Source organism: Chenopodium quinoa, unplaced genomic scaffold (assembly GCF_001683475.1).
Source record: "Chenopodium quinoa cultivar QQ74 unplaced genomic scaffold, ASM168347v1, whole genome shotgun sequence".
Classification (NCBI taxonomy): Eukaryota; Viridiplantae; Streptophyta; class Magnoliopsida; order Caryophyllales; family Amaranthaceae; genus Chenopodium; species Chenopodium quinoa.
Window position 1 is genome coordinate 6,628,232 of NW_018742763.1, and position 15,454 is coordinate 6,643,685.

General features: G+C 43.5%; 1 protein-coding gene across 1 annotated transcript; it reads right to left on the reverse strand.

The window, feature by feature from the left end:
• Positions 1-2,435: 2,435 nt before the first annotated feature.
• Positions 2,436-3,877, reverse strand: LOC110724355. The gene is made up of 4 exons (XM_021903778.1): positions 3,208-3,877; positions 2,821-3,066; positions 2,534-2,649; positions 2,436-2,444 (listed from the first exon to the last, which is right to left on the reverse strand). Exons 1-4 carry the CDS (start codon positions 3,875-3,877, stop codon positions 2,436-2,438), a joined length of 1,041 nt encoding a protein of 346 aa, XP_021759470.1.
• Between the last annotated feature and the right edge of the window lie 11,577 nt (positions 3,878-15,454).

Below are 15,454 nucleotides of genomic sequence, written 5' to 3' on the forward strand. Positions count from 1 at the left end.
TGTGGTTCATTTCAATGGCAATAGTCCCATTTTCTTAGAGGAAAAATGGACTTTCTCCCTAGCTAATCCTTTCGTCAAAGGATCAGCCAAGTTATTCTCAGTGCGTACGTGATCCACTCTAACAGCTCCGATAGAGAGATATTCTCTCACAGTGCTGTGCTTACGACGTATTTGTCGTCTCTTACCGTTGTAATAACGGTTCTGAACTTTTGCAATAGCCGCGGTACTATCGCAATGGATCAAGACAGCCGGTAATGGCTTTTCCCATAGGGGAATTTCAGCTAGCAGGCCTCTTAACCAACCTGCTTCTTCACTAGCCGTAGCTAGTGCTATCATTTCTGACTCCATGGTGGACTGAGCCAAAATAGTCTGTTTCTTAGACTTCCAAGATACAGCTCCACCGGCTATAGAAAAAATATATCCACTAGTAGCCTTAGAGTCATCTGATAAGGTGTTCCAGTCAGCATCACTATAGCCTTCTAGTACAGCTGGAAACCTTTCATAATGCAACCCTAGGTTCATGGTCCTCTTAAGGTATCTCATGACCCTTTCAATAGCATGCCAATGCTCATTACCAGGACAACTAGTAAACCTGCCTAACAATCCCACGACATAGGCAATGTCGGGTCTAGTACAATCAGTGGCATACCGAAGGCTGCCAATGATGCTCGCATAATCAGATTGCCTTACGGCATCACCAGTGTTCTTAAATAATTTAACACTGGGATCATAAGGTGTACTAGCAGGTTTACAGTCAAAGTAACTATATTTCTTTAGGATCTTCTCAATGTAATGAGATTGATCCAAAGAAACTCCATTTTCTGTCCTAGTAATCTTAATTCCAAGGATTACATTAGCCTCTCCTAGGTCTTTCATATCAAACTCAGCATTCAACAATAGCTTTACATCATTCACAGCATGAATGTTCGAGCCAAAAATTAACAAGTCATCCACATATAAACAAATTATAGTGCATATGTCCTTCTCAAATTTTACATATATGCATTTGTCACTACCATTTATCTTAAAACCATGTGAGATGACTAAGTTATCAAATTTTTCATGCCATTGTTTAGGTGCTTGTTTGAGACCATAAAGAGATTTATCTAGCTTACATACCAGATGCTCTTTTCCTTGAACAATGAATCCTTCCGGTTGATCCATGTAGATTTCTTCTTCCAATTCACCGTTCAAGAATGCAGTCTTCACATCCATTTGATGTACTACAAGATTAAAAACAGAAGCAAGAGATATTAATACTCTAATAGATGTTACTCTAGTTACAGGTGAATAGGTATCAAAGAAATCAACATTCTCCCTTTGTCTGTAGCCTTTAGCTACCAAACGGGCTTTGAACTTATCAATGGTCCCATCAACTTTCAGCTTTCTTTTTAGGACCCATTTACAACCAATTGACTTGCAGCCTGGTGGCAACTCAGTTAGGTGCCAAGTTCGGTTAGACTCAAGTGAGTCCATTTCGTCGTTCACGGCTTCTTGCCATAAATCTGCATCCACTGAGGTTAGAGCTTCTTGGAGGGTAGAAGGATCCTCCTCTACATTCAGAACTACAAAGTCTGGGCCGAAGTCTTTAGCTACTCTAGCCCGCTTGCTCTTTCTTAGTTCGGGTTCAGCATCCAAGTCTTGTGAGTTAGACCTGTCTTTAGGAATAATAGAGGAGGACGAGCCCCCACTATTTCTAGATTTAAAAGGAAACCTGTCCTCATAAAAATCAACATCATTAGATTCAATAATTACTCGTGCACTTAAATCAAAGAATCTATATGCTTTACTATTAACAGCATAGCCAATGAATACACATTCATAAGCTCTACTAGCTAACTTAACTCTTTTAGGATCAGGAATCCTAACATATGCCAGACAACCCCAAGTTCTGAAATAAGAAATGTTAGGTTGTTTGTTACGAAGTAATTCATAAGGAGAAATCTTACTCTTAGTCTTTGGAATACGGTTCAAGACATAACAAACAGTGAGAAGAATTTCTCCCCACCAATGATCAGCAGCACCAGAATTTAAGGAAATAGCAACTACTAACTCAGTAAAGGTTCTATTTTTCCTTTCAGCCATTCATTTCTGGAGAATAAGGAGCTGATCTTTCATGTATGATACCATGTGAGTTATAAAACTCTACAAAAGCATCAGTATCATACTCAGTTCCACGATCACTACGCAACCTTTTTATTTGCTTGTTGAACTGATTCTCAAACTCTGTCACAAACAACTTAAACATATCAAAAGCATCACTCTTATTTTTCATCAAATAAACACGAGTATAATCAGAACAATCATCAATAAAGGTGATGAAATATCGTTGTCCATTTCTGGTCAGCGTTCCATTATATTCACAAATATCAGAATGAATTAAATCTAACGGTTCTGAGTTTCTAACAACAGACTTATGAGGTGTTTTTGTAATCTTAGCCTGACTACAAAAATCACATTTATCAAAGTCATTGAGGGAAACATTAGGGATAAGGCCTAAATTGCTCATATTTTTTATGAGTCTTTTGTTCACATGACAGAGTCTAGCATGCCAAATATTAACAGAAGAAGACAACATATAAGCAGAATCAGAAATTTTATTAATCTCAACATTCAGTTTAAACATGCCATCAGTAGCATAACCTTTCCCTACAAACATTCCATTCTTAGTTAAAGTAAATAAATCGGAACCTATGGTTTGTGTAAAACCAGCCTTATTAAGAAGAAAACCAGAAACTAAGTTCTTTCTCATTTCCGGAGTGTGCAGTACATCCTTCAGAATGAGAGTCCTGCCAGAAGTAAACTTCAACTCAACATTACCAATACCAGCAACATTAGTGGAATGGGAATCACCCAACAGCACTTTCTTATCATCGGTGTTTTCAGAATAAGTTTTAAACATCCGACGATCATAGCAGACATGGCGTGTAGCGCCAGTGTCTACCCACCACCCTTCTGATCCACCAATAAGGTTGATCTCAGTAATCATAGCCACAAGTGGCTCTTCTATCATGCTAGCCTGTGGTACAGGGTTAGGCATGTTCCTGCACTTTCGTGCCATATGGCCTGGTTTTCCACACCTATAGCATAGGAATTGACCAGTACCATTCTTAGGGGGTTGAATTTGTTGTTTTCCATCGTTCTTTTGAACATTCTGTTTATTTTTGTTGAAGTTATTCTTCCGGTTCTGAGGCTTGAAGTTCTTACCAGCGGGCTTGAGAACTGCAGCAGAACGCTTAGGAGCATTGTTTGCAGAGAGCTGTAAGACTTCTTCTTTCTGGTCCTGTTTTCTGGATTCTTCCTCTATACGGAGCCGAGTAATCAAACTCTCTAAGGAAAATTCCTTAGTCTTGTGCCTGAGACTGTTTTTGAAATCTTTCCAAGAAGGAGGCAACTTGTCAATTATAACAGCAATCTGAAATTGTTCATCAAGAGCCATACCTTCGGAAATTATCTCATGGGCAATTTTCTGAAGTTCGTGGGACTGCACTTCCACGGACTTATCATCAGTCATCTGGAATTTAAGGTACCTGCTAACAGCATACTTTTTGGCACCGGCTTCTTCGGTGTCATATTTCTTTTGCAGGGCATCCCACAAATCCTTAGCGGTGTTTTCCAGATTATAATAGTCATACAGGTTATCAGACAGACCATTAAGAATATAGTTTTTGCACATGAAATCGGTTTCATTCCAAGTTTCAATTTCAGAATTCCAATACACTAGATCATCTTGTTCAGCATTATCAGGAATAACAGGCCTAGGGACAGTCAATACAGAATGAACTTTTTTAACAGTTAAGAAAAACTGCATTTTCTGTTTCCATCTTTTAAAATGAGCGCCTTCAAAACGGAAGGGCTTGTTAAGGTCATTGGACATAGTTATTTCCTCGGTAGACATGATGATTATAAAGGCAGAAAAGAATGTTCTAAAATTGTTATAAACCGAACTGCTGTAAACAATAAAAACAGAACAAAGTTACCGGGAAATAGACTGAGTCGCGGACTATGTCGCTCTCTTTAGAACATTCACGGTACTGCCCTTTAATTTGTGCAAGCAGCTCGTACAACAACCGGATGTTCCCCAGGATAAAACAGCCTTCCTCTATTGTAATTATACCGGTGGAACTGCACAAAACCACCGGGCAACTAAACACCAAAAAAGAAAAGAAACTGCTCGAGGGTTGTTGTTTTTGTGAGGAAAAATAGAGAGGAGAAGAAGATTGCTTTCTGTATGTTGTTGTATCTCAAAAACAGGAAATCAACACGCCTTTTATAGGAAAAATTGCAACGTAACTGCTGCTGTTTAATTAGGCACTAATCACGCAATTAAAACGGTCATAAGTTGAACGTTCAAAACGGTTACATAAGATTAATGCGTGGCAAAACGTTTAGCAAAAAATCAGTGAAAACGTTTGCATGATTAACGCTCCATTAATCAGTTTTGAAAAAACGGTCAAATGTAATCAGTCAAAAAACGTTTAGCAAAAATCAAGGAACTAATCACGCAATTAGCCTTGTCCAAAAAATAAGTTTATTTAATAAACCCGACCCGACCCAACCCAACCCGGCCCGGCTCGGCTCGGTTCGGTTCGGCGCGCGTGTGTGTGATAGATGGTTTACCATATAGGTCCTCCCTCTCCACAAAATGTGGGTAGCCCAAGGGCCACACCCCTTTAGCCCACTCTCTATATTATAAAGAGAATAAAACTCTCATTTCCCACCAATGTGGGACTTTGATTTTTTTCACAAAATTCACACACTACACACTTGTTGTTCCAACACAAACAGAAAGAATTATGTAAAAGGACACAAGATATGTAAGCCAATTTAGTATTTTGCACAACTAACAGCAGCAATAGCTAGAAATTATTTCCAGCATGGATCTCGTCCCGCTAACACCAGGGTCAAGCAAAGTCACATCCAGCCTTACCTCTATTGGCTCTAAGCTCTAGCTTAATTAAGATGTGTAACTTATGCCAACAGCTATACTTCATTCTCACCAGTCATAAAAATGTGGCTTTTACTAAATTTTAATTACAGATGTACAAAAAAATTAATTTGGGAAAATTTTCAAGGAAGGCCAAGTCCTTGCACGCATGCCCCTACAAAGGTCTGCCTCTGTGGTCATCAATGTCTATTAAGCTCAGAAGGGAATGCCGTTGCTACAGAGTTTGCAACACAGGTATATGTGATCCCACTTGTAAAAATTTGAGCTTTTTTCTTTATGCCACAACCCAACCCAACCCAACTGTTACAACATAATCCACCCAAAATCTCAAAGCAAACCACAAAGAACAGAAAACCCTAAATCAACGACTAACCCTAGATTGCGAAGCTATTCAATAGACTAGGAAGACCACAAAATATTTCTTACCTCGAAGCTGCTACAATGGAGTTGGAAAGCTCAGAATGCGCTTTAATGGAGGTCACAAAGCTCGACAGTATGCGCTTCAATGGAGGAGATAGCTATATATGGAGAGAAAGAGAGGAGTTGCGCGGCAATGGAGGTGAGAAAGCCCAGGGAATGCGCTTCAATGGAGGACAACCTATGCGTGAAGGAGATGGTGAGGGCAGGCGAGAACGAGAGAAGAAGATTAATTGAAGGGGAAGCAGGGGAATGAAATTGTTCGTGCTGAAGGAATTGAAGAAGAAGAGTATTTCACGGTTTTTTTTTTTTTTAATTTGCGTACTTTCCCCACCGGTTTGGGTTAAACAACACATTTAGCACCGGTTCGAACCGGTTCGAAAACATACATTTGCCACCGGTTTCAAAGGAATCGGTGCGAAAAGTAAATATCTGAATCCCGCCCAAATCTTTTCCAACCGGTTTTTAAGAACCGGTGGGAAAAGGGGGGTGCCTTTTTCAATTTTTCTACTAGTGATGAGGGATGGGATGATGACTGCCTTGGACTCGTTTAGGGTTGGACAGCCCAAAATCAGATTGTAGGCAACTTGACGAACATGTGTCGTCCCTCCCTCTTTTTCTCCTAGCCGGATGGGTAGGTCAATCCTCCCCACCGGATGCACTACTCCTCCCCTAAAACCAACTAAGGGGTGAGAGACTTTGTGCATGCTGCTAGGCTTGTACTTGAGCTTTCCAAGCACCGATAGCTGGTAAGGTCAGACGAGCTCCTGGTATCAATGAGGATCCGACCCACTCGTTGGTTGGCAACCTTTCCCTCGATGACTATAGGGTCATTATGAGGTTGTCGACCTTTCCCCGGTCCTTCTTAGAGATGATGATCTCAGGGAAGGTGTCTTTCGACGCATGGCCCTCATCCACTGAGTTTACCTCCAGCTTTCTGATGTTGTCCTTGGTTCCCTGGATGGTAGGACCCCCTCCCACGAAACCGCCTGCTATAGTAAAGATTTGCTCTTCATCAGTGTCAAAGCTTATAGAAAGGTTTTCAGGCTTCTTGGACGGTTGTCCATTGTTTGTTCCGGGGTTACCCTTGGACTTCTGAATATAGGACTTCAAAGCCCCCTCACCAGCCAGACGGTCCAGTAACCGCCTGAGGCTATAACAGCCATTGATGTCATGGCCTATATCCTCATGAAAATGACAGTACTTGCTCTTGTCCCGGCTTTTGATGGGACTTTTCATTGCAGCCGGTTTCTCAATGGTCAACCGGTCTTTAATCTCCATGAGGATGGAGGAGCAGTCCTTTTTGAACTCGTACTTGGGGACATACGGCTTTAACTCTTTCTTTTCTTTTGGGACGGCTGACTAGAATTGTCCGCCACCTAGACTTCTTTTCTTTTCTTGCTCTCTTCTTTTTTGGGCGACTGAGCTAACCGGCTCTCTTTTTTGTCGGACCTTTTAGGGTCCGACAGTTGCTTGATGGCACAAAGCTCCGTCGCCTGTATATAGGCTTCGGCTTCCATCAGAGCTTCTTGGAGGGTAGCCACCCTCTTTCTGACTAAGTCAAATTTGATCGACCCGTCTTTCAGACCCTTGAAGAAGTTTGTGTAGGCTACTTCGTCAGACAGCCCCTGGATCTGAATTCTCATCAGATTGAACCGCCTGACATAGGACCTTAGCCCTTCTTTATCTCCTAGATGAATAGCCCCCAAATCAAGATTTGTCTTTTTGGTTGTGATGTTCATAGAGAAGTTGGACGCGAACAAGTATGCAAGCGTCTTGAATTTGTTGATGCAATCGGCTTACAGATTACCAAACCATCGTTGGGCTATGCCCTTCAACATTGCCATCCAACCCCTGTAAGTACATGAGGTTGGTATAAGCCATTAGGTACCCCCAAAAAGGGCCGGCTGCATGTAGGGTGATCCATATGGCATGTATGGCTGTTGGGGCACATACGGAGTCGACCGGATAATCTGAGGGCCAGTACGTGCAGACATGCCGCGTGACTGACTCTCTCGGTTTGTTTTCGAATACCTCATTGAAGTGTTCCGGACACTGTCTGGGTAAGTCCACGTTGAAGCCGACTCAGACAATTGTTGACTTCTCTTCTATTATATTAACATCTGGGCATCCAAGTAAGTCTTTTTTTATCCATCCGGCTGGATTTGCCAGATGGCCTTCCTTTTCCCTGGTTCAGGGAAACGGAATTTTGATAGATCGAGCATAGGCCCATCTGTCCTCTTTGGCTTAGGGTGAGGAGTAGGCACTCGATCCTTCACTTGCTTCTTCCAAGAGGGAGAAGGCTTCTTGGCCGACTGACCCTTGTTGGTGCCAGTAGACTTGTTTATAAGGTCCTTGATTTCCCCTTTGAAACTCGTCATGAATTTCATGAGCTCGTCTCTTGTAACGGGGGCAGCACCCTCTGCCGCTTGGGGTGTCCTAGCCGACTTGACGGTTTGGTTGCTTGGACTAGCTTTGTCTTCGTCCAGTTCCTTTGTTTCCTTGGAACGGGTGCGTTTTGTTTTAAATGAATCGTCTGGGGCCACATAGGTGTTGACTTCAAGGTCGTCACTACTATCTTGGTCCGTGTGGACCTCGGCTTCGGCTATAGGTCGTTTGCCTTCAGCAGGCGGTACAGACTCTGATGCCATCTCAAAAGTACTCTCCCCACAGACGGCGCCAAATGTTTTGGGGTTTTTGGAGTCCCTCAGGAGAGTTACAATTCCAAGAATGTGCGTCGACCATCTATACCTGCAAAACCACGAAAAACTCTAGTTGGGTGGATTTCTGCCTCCGACGATCAAGTTAGAACGTATCCGTATGCATAAAAGTGCGGAATGTAAAGGTTTTTCTCTCGGATTCCGAGAGAATTCTGCAATTAATATTTCTTGGGTTTTGTGTGTATATAAATGGATCAGCAATAAATGAGGATTTTCCTCTATTTATAGCAGTGGCGGACCCAGGAATTTCCGACTGGTGAGTCACAATCGATAACCAAATATGTAAAAAAAAATTTGACAACATGACAAGCTTAGCTCTCTAATAATTGACAAGATTAAAATCTGTACAAGCATTAGGGTGTATTGACAATTTGACAAACATAATTGACTATATCATTAGGGTGGGTCGACTATATTAGAAGCAATCGTCCGAATCGCCAATCAAATCAGCACATATGCAAAACCCCATATAAATCTACCAAAGCCAATGGTGTATTGACAATTTGACAGACATAATTGACATCAATAAACACTGACTACAATTCACATGGTAAAAAAGGTTCAAATTTCATCAAAAAACCCAACAACATTAACAAAAGGTTCAAAGTTTACCAAACAAACAACAACAAAATCAACTAAAGAAAATAATTTTTTAAAAAACTTAGAAATTTTTTTTGGGCCCTGGTGAGTCAAATATGACTCACCATGCACAAGGGTAGGTCCGCCAATGATTTATAGTGTAAGGGGATCAGTTCCCCTTTCATGGGTTGGAGTGCCACGTGTCACCAGAGGATTGGTTCTCTCAGGACCCTTCTGAGGTTGACACGTGTCAGCACACGATTGGTCCACGTGGACAGGGTAGTTTTACCCTAAACAAGTATCATGCTAAAGCTTTAATCTTTATTATTTTAGTGACATGCTAGGATTTGTTATTAATTTGTTTCATATCATGCCTAGGATCTTGCTAATTATGATGAGGTGATTATGATAATTGTTGTGTCAATTATATATTGCTTGATTATTCATGATTTATTGTTATTGCTTGATCACGCCCTTTTCTTGTAGGATTAAAGGGTATTTGTACTTGAAACAACACCTAATAAGATAATTAATAATTTGATTTAAGCGAATATGATTTTAATTCAAGTGATCGCCAATAATAGATTTAATTGTGCATTAATAATTAACCAACATAGATTAAATATGCTTAGGATTAATTTGATGAATGTATGTTGATCGAAAAGCACACATGAATATCATAAGAATATAGTAGAGGTTGGTTTAGGGCGGGTTCAATCTCTTTTAGGTTAGATTCGTACCATCATCCTCGAATATCCAGTCATGGTTCCGGACCACTATGGGGTTAGCGATCCCCGTGATCGTGAATGGGGTGTTTCCTTCACACCCGTGAACGGTTTACAAGTTCCTAAAACTTATTGGCGACTCTTTTATCTCTAGCTTCTTTCCCTTTGGACGCCACCATGCTTAAATGCATGATCATAGTGGGGTTCAAAGTTGATGTTTGAAATATTCCCTACAACATCTAATAAACCTGTTTCTACAACAATGTCCATGGAATACTTTCTTTGACAAACAAAGAATCCCTGTTTATTTTGAGCTACCTCTAGCCGCAAAAAATATTTTAGAATAGACTTATCATTCCCTGCAACAATTTAGTCATCAACTTATACTAACACATTCATCTGGAATTCTCCTTTCGTTAAAGTAAATAACGAATAATCAGAGTATGATTGTTTAAAGCCATAATTTTTCAAAGTTGTAGCCAATTTTGCAAACCAGCAATGGAGAGCTTGTTTCAAACCATACAACGATTTCCTCATCTTGCAAACTTTATCAAATTATTATTTTCAACACCAGGAGGAATTTTCATGTATACCTCTTCCTCCAAATCACCATGAAGAAAAGCATTGTGGACGTCCATTTGACGAACCTCACAATTTTTCACAGCAAGGACAGCTAGAAAAGTCCTAACTGTTGTCATTTTCGCCACAGGAGCAAATGTTTTATTGTAGTCTAGTCCTTCGACCTAATGATGGCAAAATATGACTAACCTCGCCTTCAATCTTTGCAATTTTCCATGTTCATCATATTTTTCTTTATAAACCCATTTACTCCCGAGAACTCTCTTCCCGGGTGGGCAATTTTTCTAACCTTCTTGTTTCTTGCTCCTCAAGTGCATGTATATCATCGGCCATGGCTTTTCTCCACCCCTCATGCTTCATCGCTTCTTTGAAATTTTTCGGCTCATTTCCTCCTGTAATTGCATCAATGTATTTTTTATGCTTTATAGAATAATGACCCGTACTAACAAAATGTGTTATAGGATAAGTAATACTTGAGGAAAACGATGTCACGAGTGAACTCTAAGATGTAGTTGTAGATGGAATTTTACTCCGTATGGTGTGAGTCACATAGTCACGGAGCTTAATTGATGGAAATTTTGTTCGCTTTCCTTTCCCCATGTCATCTGTGTTCTCTCCCTATTCGAACTCATCAACAATGCTCTCCTTGCTCTCCTCATGCTCACAAATTTGATGCACACCCCCTTGCTCAAGAGTGTGTTGTACACTGGTGCTTGCCCCCACACTCGCTAGAGAATTAGCGGGCTGAGCAATGCCGCTCATGCTGCCAGTAGGTAGCTCCGCGGCCTAGCTGCGGACCTTGTTGCCATCCCCCCTACCTCATCATCATCATCTACAACAATCCATTCACGGACTCACCCCATCTTGCATCATTGTCACATGCCTAGACACTTGAGTTTCAACAATAGTAGGAGTAATAAATGGGAATTCTCACTCAAAAAATTTTACATCTCGGAAAAAAAAGCTCTCCTTAGTCTCCAAGTCATAAATTCTCCATCCCTTTTTTTCAAAAGGATATCCCAAAAATAAGCACTTGCGACTCCAACTAGCAAATTTATCACCCTTGCTCTGTTGATTATAAGCATAACGCAAGCAACCAAACACCCGAATATACTCATACAAAGTTGTTTTCCAAACAAGACCTCAAACGATGTTTTATAACCTAGTAATCTTGAAGGAGTTTTATTTACTGTTTCGGGGTTTTCTGATGTCCTGCGGGAGAGTTACAATTCCGAGACTGGAACCGGACGCCTGTACCTGCAAAACAAACGGATGCTCCGGATGATTGGAGATCCGCCTCCGACGGTCAAGTTAGTACTTGATTAAGGAGTAATTAATGCGGAAATTAAAGTAATTGGGTCTCTCTAGGTGAGAGTGTTTAATGTGTGTAATCTGCTTTTTGCGTGTTATCTCCCTTAATGAGGATTAAGGGAGGTATTTATAACCTCGGGAAACGTGTCAATCTAGGTTTAGGTTAACCTTGGGCTGATTGGGCTTCCCTCGGAGGTTGGGCCTAGGTGACCGGTTATCCCAGGTGTCATGGGAAGGACACGTGTCGCGTCGTAATTGGTCCATGGTGGACAGATCATTGCTTGACACGTGGCAGGCTCCTATTGGCCCATGTGACGGACACATGGCGGAACCTGATTGGTCCACTTGTCAGATGGTGATTGGTGGGGAAAAATCCCCTAATCATTTGCCCCTCACAGGTGGCACGTGACTGTCACGTGTTACCTGTGACAGGTATCGCCCTGTAACAGGCGACGGCCTGCTACAGGTGTCACTCGGCGAGAGGCCGAGAGATTCTCACGCCAAAATTTTGAATTCTGGAAGTGACCCTTCGCCTTCTCACTTTGCCTATATAAAGGAGTGTTGACTTCGGTCATTTTCACACTTGAAAACTTTGTGAGAGAACATTCGGACCCCTGAACTTGCTCTGACATTTTGGACCCTTTCTGCCTACCGCCTGCTCTGACAAGCCGACTGCAAAGGATTTTCAGAACTTCATCAATCGTCACTCGTTTAGGTAACCGTCGGTTCTCTTACTCTTAATTTTCTCTTTACTTTATTCTTTTTTGAAATGGCACCACGGAAGCACACGACACGACCTAGGTTAGTGATCAGCCGGTCACCGGGGACGGCTGAATCTAGGACTAGGAGTGCCGCCTGCCCTTTTCTGGACCCATCTTTGCCCTTTATACAAAGTTCGACTGTATCTGTGTCTATGCAGAGCATGATGGCCAGAACAAAAAAGACTGTCAGGATCTCAAATTCAGACGGCTCCTCCCACAGGGTGCCGATTAGTGAAACATCTGACCAGGCGCCAGATGTGGAAGTGAAACAAAGCAGCTTGAAAGCCGGCAGTTCTGAGGGAGGAGTCAAAGTGACCCCTTCCCATTTTACAGTTGACAATTCTTCATTCTCTCCTGCTCCTTTTAAAGGAGAGGAGGCGGGCCCCTCCGGGAGAAGGGAGGAGTCGTCCTCTTCGGATTCGTCAGAGGACGATTCCGAGTCTAGCTCTTCTGGCCATGCTTCTCTGGACACAGAAGAGAAAAACAGTCGCCTACAAGAGGCGAGGCTTTCTCACGCAGTTGAGAAGGGGGACGATTGGGCGGAGCCATCCGCCTTTCACCGAGAGCAAAATACCCCCTACTACTGCACGGTACCTCGGGGCCGGATCACAGCCATGCAAGAGAAAGTGGAGAGCTTTATCGCAAACCACACAATGGGCCCCGGCTTTTTAGTGTTCGTGCCGGATCCAGAAGACACAGTCGTCTGGCCGGCTGGTACCAGTTATGATGGCGCCTGCTTTGGCTGCTACGAGGCGGCCATCAAGGTTGGGCTGCGCTTCCCACTACATCCGGCTGTTCAGCGGATCTTGGATGGGTATGAGTTGGGGTTATGGCAGTTAGCCCCGAACTCCTGGGTCAACGTACTCGGCTATGTGGCCGGGTGCAAACTGCACGGGGTGGAGCCGAGCTTCGAGGCTTTCGCCCACATGAACTACCTCATCCGGACCCCTAAGGCAGGCGGTACCGGCTGGTATCAATTGACGAGCCACAGGGGCTACCTCATGACGAGAGGTAAAGCAAACAAATGGAAGGACTGGCGGAGCACCTTCCTCATCATTGAGAGTTCAGACACAGAGCTGAACAAGCGCTTCAACAGGTGGAACAGGAATCCGCCCCTTCTTGCAGGCGGCCGCAGCATGCCGCCTGTTCCCCCCAAGGCCAAGAAAGAGATCCTAGATAAAGGACTCTTCAAACTAGAGTCGAAGGTGAACTCTACTTCAGGGGTACGAGAGCAAGTACCCCTGCACTGCGTCCCGAGCTTCAAATGGCTCTACGACGAGTACTTTTTGGCCGCCTGTGGCCTCAGCAGTCGGTGCTCAAGAGGTAGCCGGCCTGTCGAATACTCTGTTGTTCCATTCATTTCTTGTTATGACTTTTATTAACTTTGCTATTTGTTTTTGCAGCGGACGCCATGAGCAAAATTACCGCCTCCAAGACTGCGGCGGCCATGTTGCGGGCCTCCATCATGCAACAGTCTTCAACCGACTCCCCCTACAAGGGGGCACCCTTGGTGGGCTTCGAACCTTTCACCCTCTTTTTGGAGTTGTGTTTATGCATATACTGACTCTTTTCTTCTTTTTTAGACGGGCGCTCCAAGAGCTTCTTCTTCCCAACAGCCGGACCCCAAGGCCCGGAGGACGACTGTTGCGAGCTCTCCTGGTTCTGCCAGGAAACATGTGGCGGCTGAGAAACAGCCGGCCACTTCTTCTAAAACTCCAGCTGGGCCACCTAGAAGTATGAAATTTTCCTTGTAAATTTTAGACTTGCTCCCTTCTTTACTAGGTCTAATCCGTTTGTTTATGCTTGATGCAGCCGGCCCTCAGGAGCCTGACTTGGTCGAGGTGGCCAAGTCTATGATCAAGGTCGTTCCTCCAGCTGAAAGGGAGGCGGTCAGGGGTGTCGGCACCCTTGACCTAGACGGGATTGCAGGGGTCCTTGCTGAGGTATACTTAGCATATTTTTTAGTATTTGAATTCCAGGACGCCTGTTTTCTTTTTGTTTGGAAACTGACGCCTGTTCCCCTTTTTACTTAGGCCCTGCTCCGAGTGAACGGCCTTCGCAAGCCGCTTGACCGGAAGAACAAAGAGGTAAAGGCTGCAAAAGCTATGGCCGCCTCTGACTGTGATAAGGCAATGTTTCAAATTGCCCAAAATGAAGTTCTGACCATTGATATTCTTTATTATCAGGCGCAGGCTACCGCCGCTATCCGGGCTCAGTTAGAGGCGGCCCAGAAGAGGATTAGCGAGCTGGAGGCGACCATCAACAACCTCAAGGCCGAGCTGAAACCTCTTCGCCAAAAGATGTCCTCAAACGAAACCTTGGAGAAATCCTTGGCGAGCGTAAAGGTACGCCTGGTGACCCAGGAGAAGAGTCTTACTCAGGAGCTCTCGGAAAAGGCCGAGCAAGAAAAGAAAGAGCTGGTCCGGGAGATGATGGAAGACTCTGCTCAAATCCAGCGCATGACTTGGGGCCGCCTCTTCCCCAATGCCGACTTTTCCTCATGGGAAAAAACGTACCGCCAGTGTTCTGATAGATATAATCAAGAGATCCTGGCGGCTGCTGAGGAAGAGGCGTTGGAGGAGGAGGAGCAGCCGGTAGTGGCGTTTGGGTAATGCATCAAAGAAGGATGCAGCTGAAGCCGAGTCCAGCAAGAAGAGTGCTGACCAGGCGGCAGCTGCTAATATTGAAGATCTGCCCCCTTCTTAAGCTTTATGTCTTCTTTCCACGGCCTGTGTGCCGTTTGTTTGTATTTACCCGGCTAGGGGGCCGGGGCTCTGAATATTTTGCCGGTCTTTAATGACCGGCTTCTTTTTAATGAATTTTTTTGTTTTGCTTCAAATTTGTTTAAGTATTGAATATTCTGATATCCAATTGTACACTATACCGACTGTTTTACATGGCCGATAGTTGCAGACAGGTACGAATAGTTAGTCACGCCGCCTATGCCCCTGGACGACTGGTTGTCTGTTTCCAGGCTAGACGATCAGTCGGCCATTTATCCAATCGGTATTCAAACCATTTTAAAGACTGGATCCCCTTTAGGCAGGCGGTCCTGTCATTTGTAAAATTAACCAAGTAGGAAAGTGGTTTGACCAAGTAAACATGATTGTTACCTAGTTGCCAAGTAACTGAGTAGTAGAGGTATCAAGCGGTTGGTACCGGTTGTTCCCCTTTATTCGCCAATGTTTGTTGGCTTTTAACTCATAGGTTGTTGACCTAGCAGGAGTAGTGGTTGAGAGCCCCTGTTTGCTAAAAACAGGCGGACGACTCATACCTTTTAGGCTCCATACTAAGTTTGAGAGAGTGACTATGAGTTAACTTTGGAGTTACCCAGTCGTCGTCACTCCTGCTTGAGTAGTAAAGGTACCAGGCGGCGGAGGCCGGCTGAACCTTTTGATTCGCCAATGTTTGTTG